Below are 20,092 nucleotides of genomic sequence, written 5' to 3' on the forward strand. Positions count from 1 at the left end.
CTCACTTCCAGTCAGGCTTGGTCGGAACTGACTGGAGAGATGCAGCCGCAGTTCATGTCATCACACCTACATCTCCGGCGGACCGGTTCCTCTGACAGTCAGACTTCCCATCTTTGTCTGCAGGAAACTCCGTCCCTGCGGCAGCCGCGGTGTGCAGTCTACAACAGCAGAACCCACCCCCCAGGACACATCTGGTGCTCTGACATTCGCCAGGTGTGCCGCATCATCGCCTTTAGGTTGCCGCAGAAATGTCCGGGGCCCGAACCCAGGGCCTTGCAAGCGCTCTCCCTCTGGGCTAAATCCCCAACCCGTGGAACTTGGTTCTGTGCAGCTCCTAGTTGTCTGGGTCTAGGGGCAGAGGAGCAGCGCGCCCTCCGGACCCTCGGGTGTGTGTGTTTGTTTGTTTTCAGGACAATTGTCCAAGGGCCTGCTGCCCCTGTCTGACCCTGGCTTCATCTCAGAGGAACTGTATTAAAGGGGCGCGCGTTGGGAAGGTTGAGAATGCTGCTCCCGGAAATCGACCTCCCTTTAGCCAAGCAGTGAGTCAGGGGGACGGCGGGGTAACCCCGGAGATGAAATGCATTATGGGTACCAGCACCTCCCGCCCCCTCCCCAATCCCCCGCTCCCTTCCTGGTCTGGCTTTGGAAGACAGAATGGGAACTGGATTCCTTATTTTGTTAGAAAAGTGTTTATTTAAAGAATACGAAAAGGCCCGGGCCTGCTTGCGAGGGAGGACGGGGGAGCTCGGCCAGGCTGGGCCGGGGGCTCAGGGGGCTGGGGCGGGCGGGAGGGGGGGCAGAGGTCCCGGAGCACCGTCCTCAGCAGCTGGCGAGGTACATCCCTGCGGGGAGAGAGCAGGGCCTCCTCGCGTGGGCTTCTCCCGCGCCCGCGCTCGCCCCGCGAGCCCAGCCCCGGCCCCGCAGCTACCTGTGGCGAATCTCCGCTTGACCAGGGACATGCGGTAGCCGCCGCCCAGCAGCTCCAGGTCCAGGCCGGACAGCGTGGCGCCCTCGCTGGTGAACTGCGCGGCCACGGGGCTGGGGGTGCTGGGCCCCGCCTGCGGCTGCCAGCTGGCGGACAGGCGTCCCGAGCCTGCGGGGCCGGGGGTCAGGGGAGCGCCCCTGCCGCAGGCCCGGCCCCTGGGAGCCCCGCTCCGGGGTTCTGCAGGTACCACGGGCCGCAGTACCCCCAGTTTTAACAAGCGCTGACCACCCTCGGCTTTTCCCACGCAGCAGCCCCCATCACAGTCGTGACTCACCCCCTGCCTCGCACACATCTGGAAGCTTCCACGTGAACCTCTTTTCCTCCGTGCTCCTGGTGGGAAGGAACACGGGTCAGCAGCTGAGTGACCTGTGCGGCCCCTGCAACCCCGCTGCCCCGGCGGAGCCTCAGTTTCCCGACCCGTGCCGGAGTTGTCGGCCCGGGGGTTCGCGGCGGGACTGGGGGGCTCACCAGCTGGCGGCAGGCTGCAGACGCACGCTGGCCACCGGCTCCCCGACGGGCAGCAGGATCTGGACGTTCGTGAGCGGCGTGGACACGGCGGTGGCGCCCGCTCGGTAGCTGTACTCCACGGTGACCCGCGTGAGCGTGGGCCCGCACTGCCAGTGGGCGCTCATCTGCAGGGGCACCGACTCGGGCCCGGGGCGGGAGAACTTAGGAATGAGAAGACGCGGGGTGGCTGGGCGACATCGCCGCGTCCCGCACCCCGGGGGAGCCCCACCCCACCCAGCCGCGTCCGCGCCACGGGCAGCCCCCGGGACCCCCGCGCAGTACCGCGCGCGGCCGGCAGAGGGCAGGAGAGCGGAGGCCGGCTCCCCGCTCGGCCCCGCTCGGCCCCGCTCGGCTCCGCTCGGCCGCGTTTCCGCGCCCGCCCCCCGCTCCCCACCTGGTAGCGCAGCAGCACCAGGTTGTAGTAGGACGCCGTGGGGTTCTGCTCCGCCTGGTGCTGCAGGGCCTCCGTCAGCGCCGCCATGTTCAGCCAGAAGTCTTTGGTCTCCGGGTCACTCTGGGAGGGGTCACTGCGGAGACGGGGACAGAGCATCCTCATCCCCAGCCTGAGATGCCGCGGGTGGGAGCGGTGGGTCCAGGGAGGGGAGGCCTCCGCCTCCCGTCACTCACACAGCCCCGGGGCATCTGAGACCCTCTCCCGCGGCCCAGGAAAGGCACCTGAAGATCAAGTCCGCGTTGGGCTGGAAGTGTTCCACGGGGGCCGTGTGCACGAGCCGGAAGCTGAGGACGGGCGGGGGCGGGGTCCCGCTGAAGACTCGCACAATGCCAGCGGGGAAGGTCATGGTCAGCTCCCCGGTGATCCGGGCCAGGCAGCTGCGGAGCCAGGCAAGCACCGGATGTGGCTCAGGGCTCAGCGTTTCCCACCCTCCCGGTCCCGCGGGCACCAAAGCTCCTGTGAGGCTCTGATGGTCTCCAACACCGGCTCCCCGGCTCCTTCTCTCCATCCCTGCCTGGCGGGGTGAGACACGCACACGCGCGCGCGCACACACACACACCTGCCTGGCGGGGTGAAACACGCACACGCGCACACACACACCTGCCTGGCGGGGCGAAACACGCACACACGCGCGCGCGCACACACACCTGCCTGGCGGGGCGAAACACGCACACGCGCACACACACCTGCCTGGCGGGGCGAAACACGCACACGCGCACACACACACACGCGCGCACACACCTGCCTGGCGGGGCGAAACACGCACGCGCACACACACACCTGCCTGGCGGGGTGAAACATGCACGTACACGCGCGCGCGCGCACACACACACACACACACACACACACACACCAAGCTTGGGCTAAGAAACTTATCTCCCCTAGGTCCCTTTTCTCCTGGGCCACCAGGAATCTCAAACCAGAATAACTTGGGTGTTTTGAGCACCTCTAGCTTGGGTTCAGGGTCTAAAGATCCCCTCTTCTCTGTGGCTTAATGTTAAGGTCTTTTGTCAACCCCGGGGATGGCAAGCCAGCTTCAGGGTCCCCAGTTCACCACGGACATGTCCGCACCCCAATTCCCTTCGGCTCAATACCATAGCCTCCTTAGCGGAGCCTCGGGGTTCCCTAGCCTCAGTCACATGCCCTCAGGTTGACCCTGCACTTGGCATGGCTGTCCCTGAGGCCTACCTGGGGCTGTGACCACGGAAATAGGCGTGGACATACTCCGTGAAGGCCGTGGCCACAGGCAGGGTGTCCTGGGATCCCAGGACCACAGGGCTGGGGCCACGTGAGATACCTGTGTGGGGAACGGGGTCAGAGGCGGGGCCCCAGCCACTCAGCCACCGTCCCCGGCAGAGAAGGGCCCCAGGCCAGCTGTCCCCACAAACCGTGCCCCATCTGGGCGGAGAAGTTGGGCCGATCCGGGGCGATGCTCGGGGCAGAAGACCCCAGCGGGGAGGGGCTGAGGGACCGGCACTGCAGGGCGGGAGAGAATCGGGGCTGTGGACCTCCAGAGCTGCCTGCAGGGGCCGCCCCTTCCCCGCGGGACGGCTCGCTGCATGTCACCCACCAGGTCGCCGTTGCTCCGGGTGAGTGGGCAGGACACTTTCCTGGACCGAGGTCTCCTGGGTGGCGCGGCCAGACCCTCCCTGGTGCTGGAGTCAGCAGGCATCGTGGAGTCTGGAGTGAGAAAACGCTGGGCTGAGACTCGCCAGGAGTGGGGGAAATCAGCCCTGGAGAACAGACAATGGGTAACACCCAGGCTGCAGCCGGGCAGGGGGCAAGGGCTGGGCGCCCTTGCTGGGCCTGTGCACGGAGAACTGGCCGCTTAGGAGGCGGGCAAGCCACGGGTTTGGTGATTCAGTGACCTCCATCTACAGAGTGACGGACTCCCAGCTGGGCCTCAGTCACTCCGGCGTCCCACCCCCTGGGCTCTGCCAAGGACCGGATTCTTTCCCGTGGATGCCCGCTAGCTGTCCGTCAGTCTGACCAGACCCTCAGGCGGCAGAGCCTGACTGCTGTCCCCCGTCCCACCCTTCAGCCGCTCGGGCTCCGGGCCATCCCTGCAGCCTGGGTGGGCTGGATGCCCATTTCGATGACGTCTCCATCCAGCGGTGGCCACAGGAGGCCCGGCCTCCTTCAAACTCCAGTCCCACGGCTGTCTCAGGCCCATCCATCCTTCGAGGCGCCCCGACTCCTGCAGCTCGCTCCCAGCCTCTTGGCCCAGAGGAGACTCCGCACCACGTGGCCGAGTCAACACCGGCCCTCCCGCCCCAGGGCCTTTGCTTGCCCCTCGGCTGCTCCCACCTAGGAGGGCCTCCACCTGGCGCCCAGCCTGCCGGGGACACCCGCTGGACCCCAGCTCACCTGCGCCTGCCTCTGGCCCCCAGGGGCCTGGCGAGGGTGCTCGGGGCATTGGGCCCCTGGCCTCGGGGTGCTGCGTCCTGCAGGTGGGTGGGCTCTGCGGGGTGCCTGGCCGGGGGACCCAGGACTCGGGGGACGGGCCGGGGGCAGCGTGCGATGGGGAGTCCAGGCCCGAGTCCTCCACGTTCTCGGGGGACGAGGAAGAGAACGGGGACGGGCTGGATGTGAAGCCCAGGCTGCTGGAGCCTACGAGGGAGCACGGCCGGGGCGTGGTCAGCACAGCCCGCGCCCACGCCGGGCGTCACCTCCCACATCAGGAGGCCCTCCCGGGACCACGCCCCAGCCACGCCCCCAGCCACGCCCCGCCCACCGGGGCCCGACCCGCCCACCGGGGCCCGACCCGCCCGCTCTCCGGCTGCGCACACCCCCTCTACCCGTGAAGCCCTCCCGGGACCACGCCCCAGCCACGCCCCCAGCCCCGCCCACCGGGGCCCGACCCGCCCGCTCTCCGGCGGCGCACACCCCCTCTACCCGTGAAGTCCTCCCGGGACCACGCCCCAGCCACGCCCCCGCCCCGCCCACCGGGGCCGACCCGCCCGCTCTCCGGCTGCGCACACCCCTTCTACCCGTGAAGTCCTCGTGGTCGAAGGCGGACTCCAGCGGCGGCCCGAAGAGGCTCTTGGACAGCGGCTCCTCCGACGGCAGCGGCTTCTCGGCGCAGCTGGGGACGGCGACAGGGGCGGGTCCGAGCCTGGCACCTGAGGCTTCCCCCAGCCTTTCGGGGCTCGAGGTCACTGCTGCCCGCCCGGCGCAGCCGTGGCCCCCAGCATCTGCCCAGGCCCCGGAGCGCTGGGCGACCGCCAGCTTCACCCACAGTGAGAGCCGCTGGGGTGTCTCGGGGGGCCACCTCGGCCACAGCCCCCCGGACCCAGCGCCACAGCACAAGGACGCGGCAGACGCCTCCTAAGTGTCCTTCATGGGCCGGGGACCCATCGGCCTGCCCAGTCACGTCCCCGCGAGACCCACCTGCCGGTCCGTGGGGCCGACCGAGGTCTCTGCGGCTTCCCCGAAGTGTCCCCTAGGGCAGACGGAGCGTGAGCTTCGGTCACAGCCCGGGGCCCACGGTGACCAGCAGAGCGGGCAGAGGGCCGGCCGGAGGCCTGGGGCTCGAGTCCCCGGCTGCCCGCCGGGCTCCCGATCAGCCCCCGGTGCGGCTGTTCGGTGCAGGAGGCGCCCCTCGGCCGCGCTCCACGCAACCCCGTTCCCGGCCACCCAGACCGCTCCCCTGCCGGGCACCTCTCACCCCAGACAGGCCGGGCTACTCACGGGACGAGTGACGCTTCATGGTGCCCTGCGGAAAAGCGACAAGTCAAGCAACAGGGGCCCGGCTGCAGCCGCGGGCCCTGCGCCCCCTGCGCCCCCTGGCCGCGCCCCCACGGTTCCGGCCCCCCTGCGCCCCCCTGGCCGCGCCCCCACGGTTCCGGCCGGCCGGCTCACCCCGGGGCCTGGCGGGAGGATGAGGCTGCCAGCCGTGGCCCGGAGCTGGGCAGCCGCGGCCTCGGAGCTGCAGGCCACGGGGCGGGGCGGGGCGGGCTTGATGTGAACGTAGAACTTCCTGGGCTCCTCATCGTCGAAGTCGGAGTCGCTGGAGGAGAGCCGCGGGGGCTCGGCCGCGCGTGCGTCTCTGTCAAGGAGCCGGTCTCGAACTGGCCACGCCCCACCCAGAGGCCCTGGGCGCTCAGTTTTGACCCTTAGGCTCGGGAAGCTCAGGGGGCTTCTATTCGGTCACTACAGCCCCACACTGGTGCCCTTCCTCCAGGAAGCCCTCCTGGATGTCCCACCATGAAGTCCACCTGTCTGTCCGTCCACATTTATTGTGAGACAGGATCTCTCTGCACAGGCCTGTGGTTGGCCTGGTCCGCCTGCCTCTGCCTCCCTCCCCCTCTACCATCGGGAACACCCAGGACAGGGCCTGCGCCGCCCCCTGCACAGGAGCACCCTCCGGGGGACACAGAGTCACCGAAAGGATATTGTTTTGAGACACATCGGGGCGCACGGTGAAGCCTTCGTCGTCCACCTCGGGAGGCACCTGGGGGCGCGGCCAGGTTCCCTCTGGTGACCCTTCGTCCTGCGCACTCAGGCCCCGCCAGAAGGTCGCCAGGGACGTGGGGAAACTGAGTCAAGTCCCGAGCCCCACCCGGGCCCCTCCCCCACGGTACTCACCCCGGAATCGGACTCCAGGAAGTCACTGGGGACAGAGGAACCGGGGTGAGCGCCCAGAGCGCCCAGAAGGGATGCCCACCATGTTACCCCAAGCTAGCCCATTGGCTGGGACCCTCGGGCCTCTTTGAGAAGGTGGGGGGGGCATCTAGAGGGAGCTGAGTCAGGGACAGCTTCAAACAGCAGAGCAGATAAGGAGCTAGCCTTGGCAAACGAGCTAGCCTTGGAGGGGTCATGGCCAGCCTAGGAGACGATGGCCCAAGCACCGTCTGGCCCAGCCTGGGAGAAAGGAGGAATCCCAGACTAGTTTGGGCTAGCCTAGGGCAGAGGTCTTTCTGGGCTAGCCCAGGCAGAAGTGATCCTGGGCTGGTCTGAGATAGGGAGCGTGCCACGGGGGACTTCTGTGACAGCTGGGGCAAGTGGAAGGATTTGGGGCTAGCCTGGGCCAGCACGGGGCGCTTCCTCACACAGATGCGCGGGGCTCCCGCCGGCTCAGTCCCGGGAGGCGGAAGGCCTTGGCTCCGCGGAGACGTTTCATCGCTGTGGACAGAGGGGGGGCAGCTCACCCTGGACCGCCCCCCCCTTCTGTTCAGACCCTCCCACACGCCTGGTCTAGCCTGGGCATCCAGGCCCAGACGTACTTGCCTTCCTGCAGGGCAGCTGTGCTGTAGGCATCGAAGTCCAGAGGCCCTGGGTCAACAGAAAGGAGGAGGTCTGAGCGGCGGCGGAGGCGGCAGGCCCGCCGGGCACGCGCACCGGCTCCGTACCGCACCGCGGCCCGCGGGGCACCGCGCAGTGGACGCCGCGGAGGGCGTGGGGGGCCTGGCGGGCCCGGCTGAGTGCGCACGGGGGCACCGGGGCGGCTTCCCTGGTCCCCTGGGCCTGGGGGCGCAGCGATCACCACCTCGGCCATGAGGAGGCAGGCTCAGAGGAGTCAGCACGTGACCAGGGTCCCACAGCAAGAAACGAAAAAGGACCCCAGCCTGGCGATCAGACTGCGCCCCCGACAGGGCGCCCGGCGCTCCACACCCTCAGGGCTTCCGTAGGCTTGGGACGGTGAGACAGCCGGGCTCTGACCGCTTGGGCTCGGGGTGTGAGATCCGCCGTCCCCCCGTGCTGGGGACAGACGGCCAGGGAAGCCCCGAGGGCCGGGGAGCCGCCGTCACCCACCGGGCTTCTCGCGGCCGGTGCCCTTGCTCTCGGCAAACTTCCTGAGCAGCATGTCCACCGTCACATTCTCCACGTTCTGCTTGAACTCCTCGTGCACCTGGGGGGCGGGGCGGGGCGTGAGGGGCGGGCCTCCGCGGGGGCGGGGCGAGGGGCGGGGCGGGACGAGCCTCCGCGAGGCGTGAGGGGCGGGGCAGGCCTCCTAGGGGCGGGGAGAGGGGAGGGGCGTGAGGGCGGGTCGGGGCGTGAGGCGGGCCTCCGAGGGGCGGGGCGGGCGTGAGGGGCGGGCCTCCGGGGGCGGGGCTGTGAGGGGCGGGGCGTGAGGGGCGGGCCTCCGGGGGCGGGGCGGGCTGAGGGGCGGGGCTCCGAGGGCAGGTCAGGACTGAGGGGCGGGGCGAGGGCGTGAGGAGGGGCGGGCCTCCGGGGTGGGGCGGGGCGTGAGGGCGGGCCTCTGCGGGGCAGGGCGTGAGGGGGCGGGTCTCCGCGGGGCGGGGCGAGGGGCGGGGCGAGGGGCATGAGGGGCGGGACGAGAGGCGGGGCGTGAGGGGCGGGGCTGAGGGGCGGGCCTCCGCGGGGGCGGGGCGTGAGGGCGGGGCGGGGCATAAAGGCGGGGCGGGAGGCGGGGCTCCGCAGGGCGGGGCGTGAGGAGGGGCGGGGCTCGGAGGGGCGGGGCTGAGGGACGGGCCTCCGAGGGGCGGGGCGGGAGAGCGGCCCCTCCTCACCTGCCCGATCTGCACGTGGGTGTCCTCCACCGAGTGCGCATAGGAGCCCAGCAAGGCCTTCATGTGCTGCAGGTGCGCCTCCTCCATGGCCTGGAAACGCTGAGATGGGAGGGGCACGTGACCCAGGCTGACCAATCAGATCAGCCCAGCTCCCGCTCTGCCCGGCTTAGGGACGCACCAATGAGATTCTGCGCTCAGATTTTAGCTACCAGTCAAAAGGACATTGCTGCCCCCAACCTCCCTGCCCTCCCATGTGCTGGCCTTTGATCCCAGTACTGGCAGAGGCAGGAGGATCGCTGTGAGTTCGAGGCCAGCCTAGTCTACATAAAGGAAAATGGCCCTGCTGGCTTAGAGACGGCTACTCTTTCCACACACGCGCCCCGGCGTGTCCCTGTCAGCGGAGGAGTGAAGGCCCTAGAAACCAGCAAGCAGCCGCAGAGAGAGGACACCCCAGTGACGCACTGGAGCGCCTGGATCCAGCCACGCCTGACGCCCCGCGCCCTCCAAACAGAGGCATCATCATGGCAGCAAACCCGTGTTCCGGGATATTCGCTCGCACTGCATGAGGATGCGTCTGTGTTTTGCCTCATCTGCCTAAGCCCCTGATGATTTAATAAAGAGCAGAACGCCAATAGCTAGGCAGGAGAGGACAGGCGGGCCTCCTGGAAGAGAGAGGGACCGCGGGAAGAATAAAGGCAGGACTGGCAGCAAGACACGGAGGAAATCTGATGTACAGAGTGCAGGAGAGTTACAAAGTCACGTGGCAGAATGTAGACGAATAGAAACAGGTTCACTTAAGTTAGAAGAGCTCGCTGGGGACCCCTAAGCTAAGGCCAAGCTTTCATAACTAATAATAAGTCTACACGTCATTATTTGGGGGCTGGCGGTCCAAAGAAAGTCCGACAAGAAAGAGCTGCTATATTTGGTGTCCAACATCGGGCTCGTATATTCATGCATAGAGCAGCTGGTGAGCTACCTGGGGGGAGACTAGAAACCATGGGCCAGGCGGCGGTGGCACACGCCTTTAATCCCAGCACTCGGGAGGCAGAGCCAGGCGGATCTCTGTGAGTTCGAGGCCAGCCTGGGCTACAGAGTGAGATCCAGGCCAGCCTGGTCTACAGAGTGAGTTCAAGGCCAGCCTGGTCTACAAAGCCAGTCCCAGGACAGCCAAGCTACACAGAGACACCCTGTCTCGAAACACCAACGCCCCCCAAAAAAACCTGTCATAGCGCGGGCCCACCAACTTCCCAGAACTGGGGCAGTAACGCTGCTCTTGGAAGAGGCCCTTGGGCATGAGGCTCTCATGGAGAGGCAAACATCAGCTTCTTCTGCCCAGAGCCAGTGTGGCAGCCTGCTGGACCTACTGTAGGGGCGGAGACAGCTGCCAGCGCCATGTGCCAAGCAGAGCCCCGCGGCAGGTAGCCTGGCTGTTTAAGGCTTCGTTCATGCAGCCAGAGAGCCACACGAAAGGCCAGGGCCAGACCAAAACCACCTCTGAACAGACAGGCAGAGTATGCTTGAAAATGTGCTTAGATACTGAGGAAAGAAAGTAAAAAAAAAAAAAAAAAAAAAGGCAGTCATAGAAAAAATAGTTTAAATAATAAAGTCTTTAAAGAGAGAGTAAAGTAATAAAAAAAAAGAACAAGCCACGTAAGGATGGAAAACACACAGGCGTCTGGATCCTGCATGGTGTTCTGCTGACTTTGAATTATTTGAATGCTGATGAGCCAAGGGTAAATGCTGCTAAGAGACATTGGATTGTAGAAAAAAACTGCTAAATAAAACCATCCTATGTATTTTAAGGCTGTTTTAACTTCAATTCCAACTACAAATCCATAAGTAGGTGTGTTTAAAAGAAGGTTTCTACTTCTCAGAATGCCAAGGCTGGCCTTATACTGATAGGCAGCCCAGAAGGACCTTGAATTCCTGATCCTCCTGCCTCGGGTCCCTGGAGCTGGGGATTGAGGCTGCGGCTGAGGACAGGGCACTCCCGCAGGGAGCGTGGGGACCAGCCGCCACGGGGCGAGGTTCTCACCAGGGCGGACTCCAGCATCTTGGTCTCGAAGTCCGTCCTGGCGGAGTTGTACTTATCCACGGAGCGCCTCAGGCTGTCGGCTGCCTTCTTGCTTTTGGATTCTGCCTGGGAATCATAGACAGGGTCTGTGTGAGTCGTCACGGGGACAGTCGGGTGTCTGTCCACCTGTCCACCCTGCCAACCCATCTTCTGAAAGCCAAGGGAGGTGGCCGCACGGCCGAGCGCCCAGGGCGGTGTGGCACGCTGTCTGTCTCCGGTTAGGAGGCCGACAAACCTTGTCCATCTCCTTCTGACTGGTGTTCTCTCTGCGCATGCGCTCCAGGTCCATGCAGCGGCTCAGGTAATTCTCCCGAGACTTCGGCAGGAGCTGACCCACGCTGGCCAGCACCTGCACGGCATCCACAGTGCCTAGAACTTCCTCCTTGCACTGCGGTAGTGGAAAGTAGGAGAGGGGCGTGGTCAGGGGTGGAGCCCCGCCTAGAATCCCCAGTGAGGGGCTGGGGGCGTGGTCAGGGTGGAGCCCCGCCTAGAATCCCCAGTGAGGGGCTGGGGGCGTGGTCAGGGGTGGAGCCCCGCCTAGAATCCCCAGTGAGGGGCTGGGGGCGTGGTCAGGGGTGGAGCCCTGCCTAGAATCCCCCAGTGAGGGGCTGGGGGCGTGGCTCAGGGGTGGAATGACAGCCAGGAATCCGCCAGTGAGGAGCTGGGGTGCAGGCTTGCAATGGGTGCGCAGACCCATCTGGGGTCGCGGGTGCCCCAGCCCCTGCACGCCTGCCAGGGCGGCCCGCTACCTTTTTGTGGGCCTTGAGCTGCTCCTCTCCGTAGCGCAGCACGTCCTTGAGGAGGTCGTGAAGCTTCCTGGTCAGCTCCAGGTGGCACAGCGCCAGCTTGTCCGAGGACACGCGGAAGACCTCCCAGAGCGGGGCGAAGGTCCTGGGGACAGGCAGAGTCCAGCGCGTCTGACCCCGGGCCCTGGCACAGCACGGCTGACGTTGCTGAGGTGGGACTTGGCAGAAGCTGGGCCCACCAGGGCCCGGGTGGCCCGAGGTCGCGAGGATCCCCCCATCCAGCTGCACTCACCCCATGGGGGTCCCGTTGCTGGCCAGCTTGGACAGCTTGGCCATGGCCTTGGAGTATGTCTCTTCGATGCTGGCCCTGGGTCGGAGAAGGGGCAAAGACGGGCAGATTCAGGTACCCTGAGACAGGTCTTTCTCTGACTCAGTTTCCCCATCTCTACACCTCGTTCTCAAAACAGAGTTTTGGAAACTGATGGAATAATTTTATTTTTCCTTAAGTAATCTTTTTTAGTTTTTTTGAAACAAGGTCTAGATATGTGGCCTAGACGGGCCTCAAATTCGTGGTAATTCTTCTGCCTCTGCTTTCACCCTGGGGTTATGGGTGCACACCATCATGCCTGCATCATTCATGTTTCCACTTCTGATGTTGGCACTCAGGATTTGAACTCCCTCCTGTGAGTACATGATCTTATTTTCAGTAGAGGAGGCACCAGACCCCTGGGACTGCTTTAAAAGGTGCCTGCAGGCCAGTGAGATGGCCCAGTGCGTAAAGGGCTGGCAGCCAAGCGCGACGACCTGGGCTCAATCTCCAAAATCCACGGGTGGGAGGAGACGACCACCTCGACTAAGGCCCTCTGCCCTCACATGTACGCCGGGGCGTGAGCACCACCCGCCCACACAGTTCAAAACGGAAAATAAAACAGGACGTGGCTTGAGGCAGAAATGGACCCGTGGGGTTGGAGGACTAAGTCATTTGATTCTGGGAACCCCAGGAGAGCTGCACCCTTGATCCTTCCCGCGGCGGGCGTGTCCCCGGCGGGCGTGTCCCCGGCGGGCGTGTCCCCGGTGGGCGTATCCCGCGTGGGCGTGTCCCGGTGGGCGTGTCCCGGTGGGCGTGCCCGCGCCTCACCTCTCCCTGATGAAGTCAGCCAGCTCCTTGGTGGCCACGGGGCCCTGCTTCACACAATGGTAGAGGACCTCAAAGCCGTGGTTCTTGTCACCCTGTGAGGGATGAGAGAAGAGCATCCAGGTTGCCTAGCAACAGAGGCAGGCTTTGGAGCCCTGAACCTCTGCTGAGACGGGGAGGGACCTCACTGGATCAGCAGGCTGCACTCTCCCCCCGACAGAGGGAAGCCTGGGACTCCCACCATCTCCTCCCGGGGGTCCCTTTAGGTGGCCAGAGGTCGACATCACAGGTCTTCCTCTATCCTCCTCCACCTCGTTTTCGGAGTCAGAGTCTGACTGAACCCGAAGCCCGTGACTAGAGCCTCAGAGATCCTCCTGCCTCTGCCTCCCCTGAGCTGGGTTACAGACCTGTCCTAACATGCCAGCTTTCCACATGGCCGCCTGGGCCTTGAACTCAGATCCTGAAGCTCGCAATGCAAGCATTTTTCCAACCACAGCCAAGGGTGGAACAAACCCAGGTCAGCCTCGTGTCCACACGTCCCCGCCACCATCACCACCTCCCACCCCGGACCGACATCGGCGGCCAACACCCCAAAAGTCCTCCGTGTGTTCCTGTGTCCTCACCTCAGCTCTCAGCTTCCTCCTGGACCCCCCAGCTTCCACCCATCCCCCGGCCCCATGGCTGCTCAGAGCTCCGGCCTCCCCACAGGGCCACAGCCCGGCCCTCCACCCCACCCACTGGAGTGCCCTGGGCGCTGGGGGTGGCTGCACCCCGACCCCCAGCTCTCGCCTATGGAAAACGGTGGCGATGGTAGCGACCGCCACAGGGCGGCTTGGTGGGCGAGCTGTGTCCGGTACTCTGCTGGACACAAAGGCCCCTGGGTGATAGCCAGGGCTCCGCACACAGCTCCACTGCGCCCACCTGCCGCCGCTGGGGATCCTCGGGTGAGGCTGCACCAGGCACGGCCGCCCGGGCCATTATCTGGGGCTAACACAGCCAGCCACTGGCCCGTTTCCCGGACCTGGCAAGTCCTCAGCGCTGTCTGCCTCCCTCGAGAAGTGGGCGGGCAGCCGAGGGTCCGGGGAGAGGCGTCCAGGGCCCGCGTCTGCTCGGACCCTCTGGGTGACAGCCAAAGGACATTTTAACATGGCTTCAAACCCTCTGGTGCTTTCACATCCGCCATGGCTCCATGTGCTCTCTAGGCTTCTGACCCTGACTTGTCTCAAAGGAGCTGGGGCACCCCAAATACCAGTCAGCATTGGGGCCTGGCTCAGGGTGGAGCCCCTGCTGCCTAGAATCCCCCAGTGAGGGGCTGGGGGCGTGGTCAGGGTGGAGCCCCCACCTAGAATCCCCAGTGAGGGCTGGGGGCGTGGTCAGGGTGGAGCCTCCACCTAGAATCCCCAGTGAGGGACTGGGGCGTGGTCAGGGTGGAGCCCCGCCTCTCACATTTGAGGCACTGGGCTCCATCCCCGGCAGGGAATTAACAGAAAAGGAGTCTGATGTCTTAACCCCAGATCCATGTCCCAGAAGACAAAACTCTCATTCATTTTCTGTACCTCCCGGGGAAACTGAGGCTGGTTGGCCAGCCCCTTCCGGGGGAGAACCTCTGAGCCAGTGGGATCCTGACTCAGAGGTCTGAGCCCTCGCAGCTGCGCTATCTTGGGGTGTGCATGGGAGGGAAGTTGGGGTGGCTTCTATTCTCTCCGCTCATTGACTTCCCCCGTTTTCACACCTCGTGGAATATAAAACACCGACAATCCTGCGGGAGCTACTGCCGCCGCCCCAGGGACGGTGTCTCCCAGGCTGCCGCTGCAGGACAGGGTTCACAGCCCGGAGGACACCGCCTCCCGGGCACCGCACGGCCATTCAGAGGCCAGGGGAGAATCTGAGCCCTGCAGGTGGCCAGGGACAGCGGGCCCTTTAAGAAAATAGAGGCAAGTAAGAGGAGCCCCAGCTGGGGAGGGAGAATGGGAGGGAGTGGGGCTTGTTGCTAGGGGCAACTGGTTGCTTAGCAACCAGCTACCACTTTGCAAGCTGTGGGCCTGCCGGGGAGGAAGGGGCCTTTCAGCCTGATGCCTCTCAGACTCCAGGCTCCCATTCTGGGGCTGCTTCTGCGTCCTTGGTGGCTCCCCAGTTCCCTGGCCCACCCACCCGGGAGGGGACCCCGGTCCTTGAGTGCCACCAGCGCCACACCTCTGAGATGGACTCGGGGTGTTTCCTGTGGTTGTAACGGCTTTTGCACGTCCTGGAAAACCCGCCTCCAGGGCCACAGCACACTGGGCTGTGGGCGCCCCGAGATGGGCTGAGCTGCAGGATCTGGCTCGCTCCATGTCCCCAAGAATGGCAGCTCCTCTCTCAGGTCACAGATGTGGCTTTACGAGAGTCTCTCTTCCCCATTCCCAGACCCGGGTTTCAGCAGGCCTAGGTGGCCAAGAGGGGCATGGGCTGGGGGGGGGGCGTGAATCCTCCCCAAATTTCCCAACATGCTAAAAAAAAAAAAAGGCATAGAATTTCCCTGGTGGCTTGTTTGGCCCCGGGTGCGAGGCCATGCTGTTCTGTCATTTGTGGGAACACGTTACTGTCTGGCACAGGCTGGCTAGGACCTGCCATTCTCCTGCCTCAGCATCCCTAGGTCTAGGATCCCAGGTGTATGCTCCCACGCCCAACTTCGTGCTGTTCTGCTGAGCGATTCTCAGAATACACATGCTGCTCCAGGCCTGATCCCCAGTCTGTAATTCGTGTTCCTTGCCCTGGGTCAAGGCAACCTGTGTCTCCATGTTTTAAATTCTACCTTCTGTCTGCCCAGTTCCCCTTGGCCATAAAAGTCCCTACAGCCCTCTGTGAGGCTCCACCATAACAAGAGCAGTGGAGGATGAACGAAAAGGGAACAGGAGCAGCAGGTCTTACCCAGAAATGTTCCCCAAAATATGACATCCTGCTGGCCTCTGAGGAGACCCTGCTGGCCTCTGTCCAGTGTCCGTCTGAAAAGAGAGGTAAGTTTGGGGGCTGAGTCAGAGCCAGCAAGGGCTTGAAGAGGGAGATCCCACCCCCTCCCTGCCGCAGGGAGGATTAAGAAGTGCAGCCCAAGGCCAGAGCGGTCAGGCCCCAGATGCCTCAGGCTTGGCCCTGTGGCCCTAGGTGACAGGACACACGCCTCAGGCTCATGGGGCTGAGCGTGGGCGTGGGGACAGGGGCTAGGATGGAGGAGGCCATGGTGGGAGGGGGTTTTAAGTGTGATGGGAGTTTGTGGCTAAGAGCTGGAGTGGCATTGAATCAACTGAATTCTAGACGGGATGGTTCTAGGCCATTTCAGATGCAGGGAAACTGAGTCATTTCCCAAGAGGGGACGCTACTTGCCAAGGTCAAATGGCAGGAAGGGACGTGGATTTTGTGTCTGGAACGGCGGGGTGGTGTCTGTGGGGAGTCTGGGCGTGGTGCACAGGGGCCCCTCCAGTGTCGGGGGCTCCGACCATGAGTCCCAACCACCCCTCGGGAGCCACTGTTCACCTGGTTCCAAGTCACTCAGCTCTGTGCCTCAGTTTCTCCATCTGTAGGAGACAGAAAACCCAGAAAGGTTTTGGAGGCTTTGCATAGGGTGGGGGCAGGCGACCCGGAGGTGTGAGCAGAATCCTGAGCACACCAAGGCTCGGCTGACACAGGAGCCGCGTCCTCATCCATAGTTCATGAGCTGCTGGGCTGCAGGATGACAGCTGGAACCCAGGGCCCAGTGATAGACTAGATGCGGACAGCTGACCACAGGACCCGGCCCCACGGGCAGAGGACCCACTTAGCCCTGGGCCTCAGTTTACCAAACACTGAACTTCGCTGTCCTTTGTTTGTTGCTCCTTAGCCCAACCTGGCCTGGAACTCTGGATCCTCCTGCCTCAGCCTCCAGAGTTCAGGGACTCAAGCTGCATGTCATTGTGCCTGGTAGGTTCCCCCACCCAGCACGAGAGGCAGTGTGTCCCAGATGTGAGGAGGACGCTGTGGAAGCCAGATCCAGGGAGAGGGATATGGCAGCTAAGGCCCCGGAGCAGACATAGGAGTTCACCGGGGAACTAATGACTTCATTTCAAACGTCTGCCCTCCCACCCTTGGGCTGGGCAATGCTTCTGGAAGCTCTTTTGTTGTGAGGCAGGCAGGAAAGCCCCAAATGTCCACACTGTGGCTCTTCTTGTTTCACTTGATTTTTGAAGCAGGATCTCACTTTGTATCCCAGGCCGATCTCTAACTCACGTCCATCCTCCTGCCTCAGTCTCCTAAGTACTGTGGCGACAGCCTGGAACCACCACACCACCTTCCTCCTGTACCCTGGTGCCTGGCTGGGACCCAGCCGGCCTATCCGAATCCCCTAAAATGTGCTGAAGGGCAGGAGACCCGATCCCCCTACACCCACGTGACCACCTCATCTTAAATGAAGTAAAATCCATCCCCTGGGACCGGGCCCTCACATGCACAAGCCCGGGAGCCACGCTGGGGAGGTGGCAGCCATCGGTGACAGACCAGATAAACTCTTCTGCCAGGCTGAAGAGGCAGCGGGTGCTGGTCCCGGAAGTCATCAATATCACCAGAGCTCCCCCGCTTCCCCGCGGCCACATGCGAGCCACTGAGTAGTCACACATGCCGTCCCCAGCCCCACACGCATGCGTCCGCTCACCCACCGGCCATCCCATCTACACGAGACATCACCTCTCACAACCGCAGCTGCCGCCCGGCTGCCCAGAACCCCACCCAGTGGCCCCTGAAGGTCCACAGCCGGCACTGGGTCACAGCAGACCTCGCGGGGCAAGAGGCGGCGCCCAGGATGGGCCCTGGTGCTGCCACCTGGCCCAGGAAGTGGCAGCGGCCGCTGCCCCCAGACCTGAGCCCACACCCGCGGGGCACCGTCCTGTTCCGAGGTGGCAAAGATGGGTGCTGGGGTCAGACTCACCGATGGGCACCCGGGGGCCCCCGGGAGACGCAGCAAACACCGGGAGTCCACAGGCCCCCGACACTTCCGCCAGCCCTGTCTGGAGGACAGGAAGCCTGGCCCGCCCTGCCTGCCACCCAACCGTCACCTCCCCGCCCAGCACCCCTGGGACCTCCCCACAGCCACAGGGCGGCATGTGGGAGGGGAAGTGGGCTGAGGGGGCAGGTGGGAGCGACGTGATCATCACAGGGACCCACTAATTAAAAGGAGTGTCACCACCCCCGGAGCCTCTACCTTAGCCCAAGCTAGTCCAGGATGACCAAGGGGGAAACTGAGGCTTGCAGATGTATGAAGCCCCGCCCCTCAGAAAAGGGAAACTCAAATATTCTTTTCAACTCCTTCAGGACCAACAGATTAAAGCTTGTTTTAGACAAGGTCTCATGTCGCCCAGGCTGGCCTCAAACTCCTGACCCAGGCGCGGGGGTGACAGGGCACACCACCACACCTGGCCTCGAGGTGCAGAAACTGAGTGCTATCAAGTGTCCCTGTCCCCATGCTCTTGGAGTTTCCTGTTTGTTGTTTGTTTGTTACCCATGTGATTTGAAAGGAAGTTAAAACACCACCGAGGCCCCTAAAAATATCATAGGACTAAGGCAGTTTTCCTAATGTAACTCAAGGCTCCCTGGCCTCTGCAACAGCGGAATGAGGCCCAGAGACTGACAGACACTCGCTCAGCATCACACAGCAACCCCCACTGTCCCCACCAATTCCCCAAACCCGGGGCCTGGGTGTGTGACAGCGCCGGGGTGCAGAGGACAGGTACCGCGGGGTCAGGCACGCCACCCCGAGCGGGCACTCCGGATGCTGCCCGCAGCAGGGCTGTGCCCCCAGCCCTTGCCCCCTTTGCCATGTGACCTTCCACATGCCTGTCACCCTGGGCTCATGCTGCCCCAGACTTCAGCCAGCACCCCATGGGGACACGGAGGCCCCTGTGCCAGCCTCCAGCTGAGTCATTTCATTCAGTGCACACACATTGGGCACCACTGTGTACCCCAGCCCATGGGATGCTGGTGCCTCAGGTCACACCCTTCAAAGACATCCATTCCTCGTGGGCTGTGACCCCATTTAACGAGCGCAATATCGTAATTAATGTCGCAGGGAGGGTTTTACAGCGCGCCCCTGTCTCCTCTCATCTTCCCACGGGTTTCGGCCCATTTCACAGAAGGCTCAGCCAGTCTGAGCACACCAGTTTGGGGGGGTCAGGCTTCCTGCCCTAGGACGCACCCCACTGTCCTGCAAGGGGCAGGGGCTGAGCGCCTGACCCCCCCGCCCGGGCCCGCCCAGGAACCGCAGGGCCCGGGCGTAGGTGATGGTATGTGGGTCAGGGTGTGACCCGGGCAGCCACACCGGCGGGACCGGGGTGACTGAGACCAGGTCTTGATTGCAGGCGGTCCCGTCTTAGGGTCACGTGGGAACTGTCCTCTCCTGGCCCTAGGTCCCTCCAGGGAGGCCAGGCTGGACCCATCCGTCAGTGTCATGGTTTGTTTTTGTTTATGCTTTTTGGTGAGGCAGAGTCTGGCTATGTAGCCCAGGCTGGCCACAAGCTGCAGACCTTTCTTCCGGCTCAGCCTCCCGAGGACAGGAATGACCCTGCCAGGCTCAACCCATTTTAAAGGGCCGGAAACTGAGTCTCCCCTAACCTTTGGCCAGAGACTGGCATCCCCATCTGGCGAAAATGGTGTGTGCATATTGGGAATCTGAGACAGACAGTCTGGCCTCGTCAACCTCCACATTCCAAAGAGGAGACCGAGAGTCAGGGAGGGGCTGTCACCTGCCCAAGGTCACCACGAAGCAGGTCCCGCGGTGCTGCGGGCGAGCGGAGGGGCTTCCACCCCCGACCTCCTCCGCACCCCATCCTCAGTCACCTCGACTAATTCTGTCCCTGGGAGCAGATGCAGGCCGCCCGCCCCCCCAGAGCGCGGGAGTCCCCGGTGCGGGCTCCAGGCCTCTCCAGGCCCCGCTCGCCAGGGAGGGGACCCCAGTTCCCGCCGCTGCCCCACCGCACTCGCCCCGCAGAGCCCCCACCTGCCTGCCAAGCCCAGGGCCGGTGCCATGGAAGGGAGGGGACCCCGACTGGCAGGCGAGGATGGGGGCCACATGGGTAGCGGGGGAGGCGGCCCCCACCTTACGGCCTGGGAGACGAGGGCTGAAGGCCCAGGGGAGGGAATTGGAGGTCTTGGGGTCCCTGCTTCCCAGCCCGGGATTGAGGGGGAGCAGCAGAGGAGCGGCGCCCCGCCTTCTGCAGGCTACACCTGCGCTCGGGCCGGGTCAGGATGAAGGCTGTGCCAGCCCGCGCCCGCGCCCCGCGCCCGGAGACACTCACCCCACGCCCCGCGCCCGGGGACACTCACCCCGCATCCGGAGACACTCACCCCACGCCCCGCGCCCGCACCCCGCGCCCCGCGCCCGGGGACACTCACCCCGAGCCCCGAGCCCCGCGCCCGGGGACACTCACCCCGCGCCCCGCGCCCGCACCCCGCGCCCTGCGCCCCGCGCCCCGCGCCCGCACCCCGCGCCCGGGGACACTCACCCCGCGCCGCCACCACCTGCGCGCTCCGGACCCGCGCCCCGCCCTCCCCGCGCGCTGCGGAGCGCGCCGCTGGCCCCGCCCACGGGGTGTGGTCTGAAGGAGCTCCGCCCCACGGAGCTTCACCATCCCTACGCTGGTTGGCTGGGCCGCGCCACTCACCCGCAGGCTATTTGCATAGTTTAAAGTGACAGGAGCCGCTCCTTGTTCCCTGCACCTGTG

General features: G+C 64.6%; 2 protein-coding genes across 4 annotated transcripts; one reads left to right on the top strand and one right to left on the bottom strand.

Annotated features, from left to right (window-relative positions):
- Positions 1–737: 737 nt before the first annotated feature.
- On the bottom strand, positions 738–19,920 carry Fcho1 (FCH and mu domain containing endocytic adaptor 1). Of its 3 annotated transcripts, none has more exons than XM_037211838.1 (28): positions 19,874–19,920; positions 15,882–15,922; positions 15,282–15,355; positions 12,378–12,469; positions 11,532–11,606; positions 11,243–11,384; positions 10,729–10,881; positions 10,455–10,559; positions 8,420–8,518; positions 7,701–7,797; positions 7,176–7,220; positions 6,998–7,070; positions 6,534–6,558; positions 6,342–6,399; positions 5,808–5,986; positions 5,637–5,661; positions 5,337–5,388; positions 4,928–5,031; positions 4,314–4,556; positions 3,517–3,626; positions 3,335–3,422; positions 3,135–3,243; positions 2,168–2,323; positions 1,887–2,019; positions 1,454–1,653; positions 1,260–1,315; positions 929–1,093; positions 738–842 (listed from the first exon to the last, which is right to left on the bottom strand). In XM_037211838.1, exons 3-28 carry the CDS (start codon positions 15,306–15,308, stop codon positions 820–822), a joined length of 2,634 nt encoding a protein of 877 aa, XP_037067733.1. In that variant the 5' UTR covers positions 15,309–15,355; positions 15,882–15,922; positions 19,874–19,920; the 3' UTR covers positions 738–819. The 3 variants fall into 3 exon arrangements, with proteins under 3 accessions (XP_037067733.1, XP_037067732.1, XP_037067734.1); XM_037211837.1 differs by lacking the exon at positions 19,874–19,920 and adding an exon at positions 17,305–17,424; XM_037211839.1 differs by lacking the exon at positions 19,874–19,920 and adding an exon at positions 17,305–17,422 and having other exon boundaries at positions 4,937–5,031.
- LOC114687951 (skin secretory protein xP2-like) lies at positions 19,019–20,056 on the top strand. Its single transcript, XM_028862573.1, has one exon. The coding sequence runs from the start codon at positions 19,019–19,021 to the stop codon at positions 20,054–20,056; it is 1,038 nt and encodes a 345-aa protein (XP_028718406.1).
- The last annotated feature ends 36 nt before the right edge of the window (positions 20,057–20,092 follow it).

Source organism: Peromyscus leucopus, chromosome 17 (assembly GCF_004664715.2).
Source record: "Peromyscus leucopus breed LL Stock chromosome 17, UCI_PerLeu_2.1, whole genome shotgun sequence".
In the NCBI taxonomy this organism is placed as follows: domain Eukaryota; kingdom Metazoa; phylum Chordata; class Mammalia; order Rodentia; family Cricetidae; genus Peromyscus; species Peromyscus leucopus.